Source organism: Eucyclogobius newberryi, unplaced genomic scaffold (assembly GCF_026437365.1).
Source record: "Eucyclogobius newberryi isolate DKJ021-1_F unplaced genomic scaffold, fEucNew1.0.hap1 SCAF_2, whole genome shotgun sequence".
Classification (NCBI taxonomy): Eukaryota; Metazoa; Chordata; class Actinopteri; order Gobiiformes; family Gobiidae; genus Eucyclogobius; species Eucyclogobius newberryi.
The window spans coordinates 50,543,055-50,553,297 of record NW_027315834.1 but is presented as its reverse complement, the minus strand read 5'-3'; the positions used below and the strand labels follow the sequence as shown (position 1 = coordinate 50,553,297).

Sequence of the window (10,243 nt, the reverse complement as noted above, 5' to 3'; positions counted from 1 at the left end):
AGTCTAAACATATTGCAGAGAAACACACTCAATGTTCTACCTCATGTGAGACATCCTTGGATCTGCAGCTGTCAGTCTGTTTACACAGGGATGTCTGCAGACAGAGCCATAAGAAGTGTGACCCGGATGTTAAACATATGCTGACCTAAGTTCTGTGGCATCAGGCAAAGACATGACATTTTTACATCACAGTGATCAAAAGGGGGAATTGTGGATATTGATCCAATTATTGTCCTGTCTGTGTCCTATTTATCATGAGTCAAGACGATCTTGTTGCATATGGGTCACAATGAACTATTCTGTGTATTTTAACTATTCTGTGTATTCTAACTATTCTGTGCATTTTAACTATTCTGTGTATTTTCTGATCATCTGTGGACTAGTCTAAACAATCTTAAGCGGACGTCATAGCGAAGGTCAGGCCATTTTTATCAGACCCAAGTAACAGCGATATAAAACACAGCTAAATCGTGTGAAGGGTCGAAGCTGCAAGATGAACAACATGCTACTGTTTTGCCTGTTTTTCCCTGTTTTCATCAAATAAAGACTTTGAGAACGATCTTCGCCTCTCGCAGTCTGTATAGACTAAACTTCGACAGATTGTTATGGACAGAACTGCGCCACAAAACTCCTGGAAATTGGAAACGTTTTGGAGACATTTCCTGATTGGAAAGGATTTGTTTGCCAAGTCCGGATTAAAACGAAGACTAGTTACCTGGACTGATTTCTAAGGTCTGTTTGCTGATGGATCTGAGGCTGCATGAGGACGTTGCAGAACTTGAACTGACTTTTTCTTCCACCTTTAACTACTTACTTTTTTTGGGGGACTTTGACCAAATTGACTCAAAGTGACTCTGGGACTGTGGGTCACGCAGTGACCAGAAGATTCTGAATGGATGAATTCATCATCTTGATTTATTGACATTTGTACGTGGTAATTTTCATGTCTCCTATTGTTGTTTTTGTAATTATTGTAAGATTTAATAATCAAACATTTATCTTTGTTTCGGTTGTTTTTTTCTTTAAACACGTCGCTGGAAAGCCTTGACCACTGACAACATTGTGATCTCGAAAATGAAACATAAGTAAATCGAAACCTTCAGCTTCATGCCAAACGCCCCATGTGGTGATGTGTGCGGCCTGTTGCAACGCAGATCAAGAAATGTGCATCTCTCATTGCAGTTGTCACATCTTGTTGGGAATTGGGAGGAGCTTGTACATGAACTTCATTTTCATATCAAAGAAGATGTGACTAACTTAACTCCTGATGACGTGGACGCTCAGTCAAACCTGAAAATCCATTTACATGTGTGAAAACAGAATCAGAAAACATGTTATTGCCTTTGTCAGTGAACAAAAATCACAGACTAAGAACTTGCATTGGTGAGTGAATGATTGACAAAGCCTCAAAGAAATTGAAGAAAACAAAAAATATTTTTTTATTAAAAATGTACAATGAAAATTCAGAAAAATTAAATTGACAAACTCGATCCTAATCATTAATTGGAATTATTTGTGATTAGTTTGGGGTGAATGGGGTGTGGCCTAGAGTGGACGTACTCTCAGTCAAACATATTCCTAATTTGGACAAATATAAGTTAAAGCATCAAAATGACATGTAACCATAAGAACAAACTGCAACAATGTCAATGAACACACATCATGAGCAGGTCATGAGGAAGTACATTAAATATGACAAACACATTTCAAACACAGTTCTTAAGACAAACTAAACTAAAGCATGATTTAGTGACAAGTTTAGATCACACAGTAAACGTTAAGTCACTTTAAATGTGAAATACAGTCATTAAGGACTTCATCCTGAGAAAGTTTCCATCCAGCAGAACAAGAGGATTTGTTACAGTGGACGATTCCACTTCTCCACAGGGGTCAGGTCCTTGGACCCATTTGGTGTCCTCTGTGTTCTTTATCAGAGGTGTTGACCCAAAGGGGGGGAGGGGGGTGTGGTGAGGACAGTGTTGTTGGTCCATGGGGGATGGGGAACATTCTTCCACCCATCCAACATCTAACCCTTTTCTAAAAAACATTGTCCAGATGACGAACTCATTTATGGTATAACATGAACGTTAGCAGGAGTTTGATATGAAAACACAAGCATCTGATAAAACTAAGGTTTCTCCCCAGTGTGGATTATCATGTGTTTATTTAAGGTGCTTGATTGGGAAAATGCCTTTTCACAAACATCACAGCTGTAAGGTTTTTCTCCAGTGTGGATTCTGGAGTGGGTCTTGAGAACATTTGCCGTAGAAAAACTCTTTCCACACTGGTCACACTTGTATGGCTTTTCTCCTGTGTGAGTTCTGTAGTGAACAGAGAGCTCATTTGATGTTCTAAAAGCCTTTCCACACTGGTCACACTTGTATGGCTTTTCTCCTGTGTGAGTTCTGTAGTGAACAGAAAGCTTATTTGATGTTCTAAAAGCCTTTTCACACTGGTCACACTTAAAAGGTTTCTCTCCAGTGTGGACACTCATGTGAAATATTAAGCTGCTTGAGTTTGAAAATGCCTTCTCACAAACATCACAGCTGTAAGGTTTCTCTCCAGTGTGAATTCTCATGTGTGATGTTAAGCTGCTTGACCTGGAAAAAACCTTCTCACAAACATCACAGCTGTAAGGTTTCTCTCCAGTGTGAATTCTCATGTGTGATATTAAGTTGCTTGAGTCAGAAAATACCTTCTCACAAACATCACAGCTGTATGGTTTCTCTCCAGTGTGGATTCTGGTGTGGGTCTTGAGAACATTTGCTGTAGAAAAACTCTTTCCACACTGGTCACACTTGTATGTTTTTTCTCCTGTGTGGGATCGGTAGTGAACCAAGAGCTCATTTGATGTTCTGAAAGCCTTTTCACACTGGTCACACTTAAAAGGTTTCTCTCCAGTGTGGACACTCATGTGAAATATTAAGCTGCTTGATTGGGAAAATGCCTTCTCACAAACATCACAGCTGTATGGTTTCTCTCCAGTGTGAATTCTCATGTGTGATGCTAAGTTGCTTGACCGGGAAAATACCTTCTCACAAACATCACAGCTGTAAGGTTTCTCTCCAGTGTGAATTATCATGTGTGATGTTAAGCTGCTTGACCTGGAAAATACCTTCTCACAAACATCACAACTGTAAGGTTTCTCTCCAGTGTGGATTCTCATGTGTAATATTAAGCTGCCTGATTGGGAAAATGCCTTCTCACAAACATCACAGCTGTATGGTTTCTCCCCAGTGTGGATTCTCATGTGTGATATTAAGCTGCTTGAGACTGAAAATCCCTTCTCACAAAAATCACAGCTGTAAGGTTTCTCTCCAGTGTGGATTCTGGAGTGGGTCCTGAGAGAATCTGCTGTAGAAAAACTGTTTCCACACTGGTCACACTCGTATAGTTTTTCCCCAGTGTGGATTATCATGTGTTTTTTTAAGGTGCTTGAGTCTGAAAATGCCTTCTTACAAACATTACAGCTGTAAGGTTTCCCTCCAGTGTGGACTCTCATGTGTGATATTAAGTTGCTTGAGTCAGAAAATACCTTCTCACAAACATCACAGCTGTAAGGTTTCTCTCCAGTGTGAATTCTCATGTGTGATGCTAAGTTGCTTGACCGGGAAAATACCTTCTCACAAACATCACAGCTGTAAGGTTTCTCTCCAGTGTGAATTATCATGTGTGATGTTAAGCTGCTTGACCTGGAAAATACCTTCTCACAAACATCACAACTGTAAGGTTTCTCTCCAGTGTGGATTCTCATGTGTAATATTAAGCTGCCTGATTGGGAAAATGCCTTCTCACAAACATCACAGCTGTATGGTTTCTCCCCAGTGTGGATTCTCATGTGTGATATTAAGCTGCTTGAGACTGAAAATCCCTTCTCACAAACATCACAGCTGTAAGGTTTCTCTCCAGTGTGGATTCTGGAGTGGGTCCTGAGAGAATCTGCTGTAGAAAAACTGTTTCCACACTGGTCACACTCGTATAGTTTTTCCCCAGTGTGGATTATCATGTGTTTTTTTAAGGTGCTTGATTCTGAAAATGCCTTCTTACAAACATTACAGCTGTAAGGTTTCCCTCCAGTGTGGACTTTCATGTGTGATGTTAGGTTGCTTGATTGGGAAAATGCCTTCTCACAAACATCACAGCTGTAAGGTTTCTCTCCAGTGTGGATTCTGGAGTGGGTCTTGAGATTAACTGCTGTAGAAAACCGGTTTCCACACTGGTCACACTCGTATGGCTTTTCTCCTGTGTGAGTTCTGTAGTGTGTCTTGAGTGCAGAAGCAGACTTCCGTGTCTTTCCACACTGGTCACAGGTGAACCCCATTCTTCTGATGGACTTTTAGATCTGCCATGAACACAGAAAAAGAAGACGTAAAGTAATGATACTATTATACTTTTATAGTATATATATACATATATATACAAACTATACTTTAGTCAGTTCCTCATCACTGTTGAGAGTGGTGTTGTTATGAAATGAACAGGACTTTACTGTTTCTATAAGAATGTGGACAGTGTAACAGGCTCTGGCTTTGGGTGAGGACCGACAGCATCAAACTAGTCCGACCCAGAGCTCTGTCATTTAAACATGTTTACATTCAACATCTTGGCAAAGGATTTGGCAAAATCTATGAACATCCAGTGAAACAATTAAATGTGTTTGTGTGAATGTTTGTAAAGTGGGAGTCATGTTTGATCCTTTGTATTTTACAATCTGTGTAGCGTCCAGTCGAATTGAGAAGGCCAGAACTGATGGTTAAATGTCTTTTAATGAGCCTTTCCGTGTCATTCAACCAACGTAAGAGCTAGACAGAATAAAATAAAAAGACAATTACATTTTGGACGTAAATCCCCGTATTTCTAACTCATTACATTGGTACTATATTTTCACAACATATACATCCATTAAACGTTTCAAATATCCCATAAATACAATCGTTTTCCACTACAGACCTTGTTCCCCTGTCGACTGTAGCTAGATCCTTGAGTTTATCCGTGTTTTGTCCGTTTTCCGTTGTTCAATTTACTTTTCGTCTTTTCCAGTGTGTCAAGTAGACTTCCGTTTTACCATCACTTCCGGTTACACAGGAAGTTACCAAAATAAAGCAAAAAAAACCTTACCATAAAACATAAATGTGTCAAATTGACCTTTACAATCTGTGTACTTTTTACCCCAAAGGATTTTTTGGCCTGTAGGCTTTGAGAGGACAGAGCAGCATTGACCAGATTGACTTTTGAAATATTGACCCCCTTTGTATTTATGATATCTAGAGTGTGCCCACTCTGCTGTGGGTGGGGCCACTCTGCTGTGGGTGGGGCCACTCTGCTGTGGGTGGGGCCACTCTGCTGTGGGTGGGGCCACTCTGCTGTGGGTGGGGCCACTCTGCTGTGGGTGGGGCCACTCTGCTGTGGGTGGGGCCACTCTGCTGTGGGTGGGGCCACTCTGCTGTGGGTGGGTGGGGCCACTCTGCTGTGGGTGGGTGGGGCCACTCTGCTGTGGGTGGGTGGGGCCACTCTGCTGTAGGTGGGTGGGGCCACTCTGCTGTGGGTGGGTGGGGCCACTCTGCTGTGGGTGGGTGGGGCCACTCTGCTGTAGGTGGGTGGGGCCACTCTGCTGTAGGTGGGTGGGGCCACTCTGCTGTAGGTGGGTGGGGCCACTCTGCTGTAGGTGGGTGGGGCCACTCTGCTGTAGGTGGGTGGGGCCACTCTGCTGTAGGTGGGTGGGGCCACTCTGCTGTAGGTGGGTGGGGCCACTCTGCTGTAGGTGGGTGGGGCCACTCTGCTGTAGGTGGGTGGGGCCACTCTGCTGTAGGTGGGTGGGGCCACTCTGCTGTAGGTGGGTGGGGCCACTCTGCTGTAGGTGGGTGGGGCCACTCTGCTGTAGGTGGGTGGGGCCACTCTGCTGTAGGTGGGTGGGGCCACTCTGCTGTAGGTGGGTGGGGCCACTCTGCTGTAGGTGGGTGGGGCCACTCTGCTGTAGGTGGGTGGGGCCACTCTGCTGTAGGTGGGTGGGGCCACTCTGCTGTAGGTGGGTGGGGCCACTCTGCTGTAGGTGGGTGGGGCCACTCTGCTGTAGGTGGGTGGGGCCACTCTGCTGTAGGTGGGTGGGGCCACTCACATGCTGAGTACAACAGCATCAAGCTCTTTAGCGTTTCTGTCACAAATATTATCAACATACACATTGAAATCACCTGTAATGACCAAACCATCAAAGTCTGTGCGTCTGAAACATCTCAGTAAAATCATCAATAAAACGTTGGCAGCTCTCGTGCTCCATCGTCTTTTATCGTGGGAATAGCGCCAGCACTCAAATTTAACTTAGTTGTAGATTCCACCCCACAAGTTCCAAGGTTCATAAGGCTCTGGATCTTTCCTCCAGCGCAGCGGGCCGGGCTCTCGCTCTTCTCCCCCGCCCGCCCTCTTCTCCCCCGCCCCCGTTGGTGAAATTACACTTGTTTTTCTTAATACATTTCAGTTTATGAGAACAAACGTTTTGTAATTTCTTTTAGTCGATCCAGTAATTGCTTAAAAAACAGCGTAGGCTTTATAAAGTTATTTATTTCTTATTGTTTTACGTTATGTTTGGCCCGCGACCCAAAATGAGTTTGACATCCCTGATCTAGAGCAGTGCCCAATACGTTGATCGCCAAGACATGCCGGTAGATCACGCAGGTCTCCCATTTCAGTTAGAAAAAAATTGTAAATGCACAGCATCAAAAGAAGCTGATGAGTGATGGGCTGTCATCCAATTGCATCCACCCGTTTGTGTTTGACATACGGGTCAGCCAATTGGATGTCTCATCAACTATTAGCCAATCCGACGCTTATCACCTTCGGGTTACCACCCTTACGCATGCGTAGCTTCGCCTAGGCCACTAGGCCACGCAAGCTAGGTATTGCCAACAGTTTATTTACTCAAAATATACAAACGAATATTGAAAATGAGTGCCGTAGTCAGTCCAAGTAAAAAAACTAAATCTTACCACTTCCATACGAAATGGGAGGATTATTTTTTGACGATGTCACATGCAAAGTGCATCCGTCTCATCTGCCACTGTACCATTGCAACTCTGAAGAAGGGAAACGTAGAGCGGCATTTTCGGACTGTCCACAAAAGCTATGATTCTGACTTCCCCCCGAAAAGTGAGTTGTGTGGTGTAAAAATGTCATGTCTTTGCCTGATGCCACAGAACTTAGGTCAGCATATGTTTAACATCTGGGTCACACTTCTTATGGCTCTGTCTGCGGACATCCCTGTGTAAACAGACTGACAGCTGCAGATCCAAGGACGTCTCACATGAGGTAGAACATTGAGTGTGTTTCTCTGCAATATGTTTAGACTGGTTTTGTGCATACGTGGCACCTGTTGTGCCTTAATAAGCTGAACTCAATGTTTGCTCTGGTCAGATCAGGAGGGACAGAACGGCAGATGTCAGGGAGAGCTTTTTGGCTGTGCACGGCTAAAATAAAGAACCACTTTTGAACAAGACAACTTGGTTATATTTTGCCTCATTTTCTCTGTCATTTGTTATAGAATAGTTTCCGCAACAATTTGGTGTCAGAAGTGGGATCCTTCGTCCGATGACTCGTCTTCGCGGGCCGTGACCGGTGTTTGGCCACCTGAAACCATAACAAGATTTCAGCCTCATTCCTCATCATTTGGGAGAGAGGACCGTCTCATTGGCCTGAGAAGACAGCGTCGGCGCTAGGATCCGAGCAAAGAGAAAAGTTGTGGTGAGTTGTCTTGTTTCAAATGTGTAGACTAGGTCTTTTTATGTATGTTAACTGTTCATCGACAGACAGACTATTCTGACTAGTCCGGTACCCATTTTTATTGACATTTTAAACACTAAAGGAGGTGTCTGGGACTATTGTTGAGGTAGTACCCTGCACTTTAAATTTTAGTCTAAAAATAGCACCTTTAAATTTATTCAAATTGAAGGGTCTTTCTTTAGAGACATTTACAATTCTAAAACTACTATTTAGACACAATTGCATTTGAACATTTAACTAATTTTGCTGGACACAATAGCCCATTGTGCTGGTGTCCAAACGCAGCCGCATGGCAGGTGCCTGGGGACAGGGTCAGAACACACGCTGGGGACAGGGTCAGAACACACTGGGGACAGGGTCAGAACACACACTGGGGACAGGGTCAGAACACACGCTGGGGACAGGGTCAGAGCACACGCTGGGGACAGGGTCAGAACACACGCTGGGGACAGGGTCAGAACACACGCTGGGGACAGGGTCAGAACACACTGGGGACAGGGTCAGAACACACACTGGGGACAGGGTCAGAACACACACTGGGGACAGGGTCAGAACACACTGGGGACAGGGTCAGAACACACTGGGGACAGGGTCAGAACACACTGGGGACAGGGTCAGAACACACGCTGGGGACAGGGTCAGAACACACACTGGGGACAGGGTCAGAACACACTGGGGACAGGGTCAGAACACACTGGGGACAGGGTCAGAACACACTGGGGACAGGGTCAGAACACACGCTGGGGACAGGGTCAGAACACACTGGGGACAGGGTCAGAACACACTGGGGACAGGGTCAGAACACACTGGGGACAGGGTCAGAACACACTGGGGACAGGGTCAGCATTAAGCCTTCTGTAAAGTCCAGGAAGTCCTGGCGCACCTGGACCCACTGACCAATAGCCTGGTTTTAACACTAAAGCTTTGGTTGAGTTTTGTCTGAGACAATTAGTTTAGTGAAAGCTAAATCTAGGGAGGGTGTGACGAGACGAGGTCGGTAAAGATACAAAGCGTCACACATCAGGTGGAGGCGTCGACGAGAGAGTCGTGGAAAAAGAAACATACGCTCTGCACAGACGTGTGCAGTTTGCAGAGAGCTCTGATATGGAAATCAATCAATCTAAAAGTGAAGTGTCCATCCCGGAGACACCTGTCACGTCCCGAAGACACCTGTCATGCTGGCAATGTCAAATAAATATGGGAAGGAGTGTCTGGAATGCCTGCCAACGTGGGCGACTAAGTTTGGATTTCCAACTGGAGGTTCACTGAGCACTAATCAAATTGCAAATCTGAAAGCAAAATTAGAAAAAACAAAAAAAGAGACATTAGAGGGAAATAAAACGGTGTCCACAGAGGACGTGAGAGACATGGAGAAGCACGAGAAATGGATCAAACTGTGGGAAACTGAGGCCGTAACTCGGGAAAGGAAGAAATTATGCAAACAGATGACCGGTGTGAGTGTGAAAGAGAGTGAGAGTGAGAGAGAGAGCAATCCACACCCTGCACAGAGCACTGCACAGAGCACTGCACAGAGCACTGCACAGAGCACTGCACAGAGCACTGCACAGAGCACTGCACAGAGCACTGCACAGAGCACTGCACAGAGCACTGCACAGAGCACTGCACAGAGCACTGCACAGAGCACTGCACAGAGCACTGCACAGAGCACTGCACAGAGCACTGCACAGAGCACTGCACAGAGCACACAGGCTGGTGCAGGCACAAGAACACATGTGCCCCTGCATACACACGGACACCCGCACCACAACACACACGGACACTCTCACCTGAACATATGACTGTGTCAGTTCTTCTATTTACCCAGATCTCACCTGCCGTTCTACCGCGCGGCTGGACCTGGATTTGGACACCTGTCCAGTCAGAACCACCATGTCCACACTCGAGGAGGAGGACATGGTGGAGGTCGTCACCCACCCCACACCAGAGAGGGCACCACCCGTACTTCAACCAGCGACACGGGCCCTGCGAAGCAACGCACCGCCAGGACAGCTTCTAACGTGTCCGATGATTGAAGTGGCCGGACCCGATGGGCAATTTTATGTGCACCGGCCCTGGTCAAAGGAGGAGGTCATGGCTGTGGTGAAATCTCTGCCCAATCCAGTCACAGATGTAAAAACCTTTGCCAAAGATTTCACCGAGTTTTGCGCCGAGTACCGTCCCTCCGGACTGGAAAGTCGTAAAATTCTGGGTTTTGCTATGACATTGAGTGACTTTGCGAATTAAAAGACAAGTATCCCACCTGCATGCCGACAAACCCATATATGAGGACAATGTGGAATACACTGCTGCCATAACAACCCTGACCACTGCCATCGCCCGTGAGTTCCCGCTGGTGTATGACTTAACAGCAATTGACAGATGCGTACAAATGCCAGACGAGTCCCCGGATGAACACATACACAGGCTCACCCAGGTGTTTGACCAACAAAGTGGCATGAAGGACTTGAAAGAC

At 45.5% G+C, this 10,243-nt stretch overlaps 1 protein-coding gene across 1 annotated transcript; it reads right to left on the bottom strand.

The window, feature by feature from the left end:
• Positions 1 to 1,420: 1,420 nt before the first annotated feature.
• On the bottom strand, positions 1,421 to 4,339 carry LOC140367050 (uncharacterized). The gene has a single exon (XM_072453363.1). The coding sequence runs from the start codon at positions 4,319 to 4,321 to the stop codon at positions 2,129 to 2,131; it is 2,193 nt and encodes a 730-aa protein (XP_072309464.1). The 5' UTR covers positions 4,322 to 4,339; the 3' UTR covers positions 1,421 to 2,128.
• Positions 4,340 to 10,243: the final 5,904 nt, after the last annotated feature.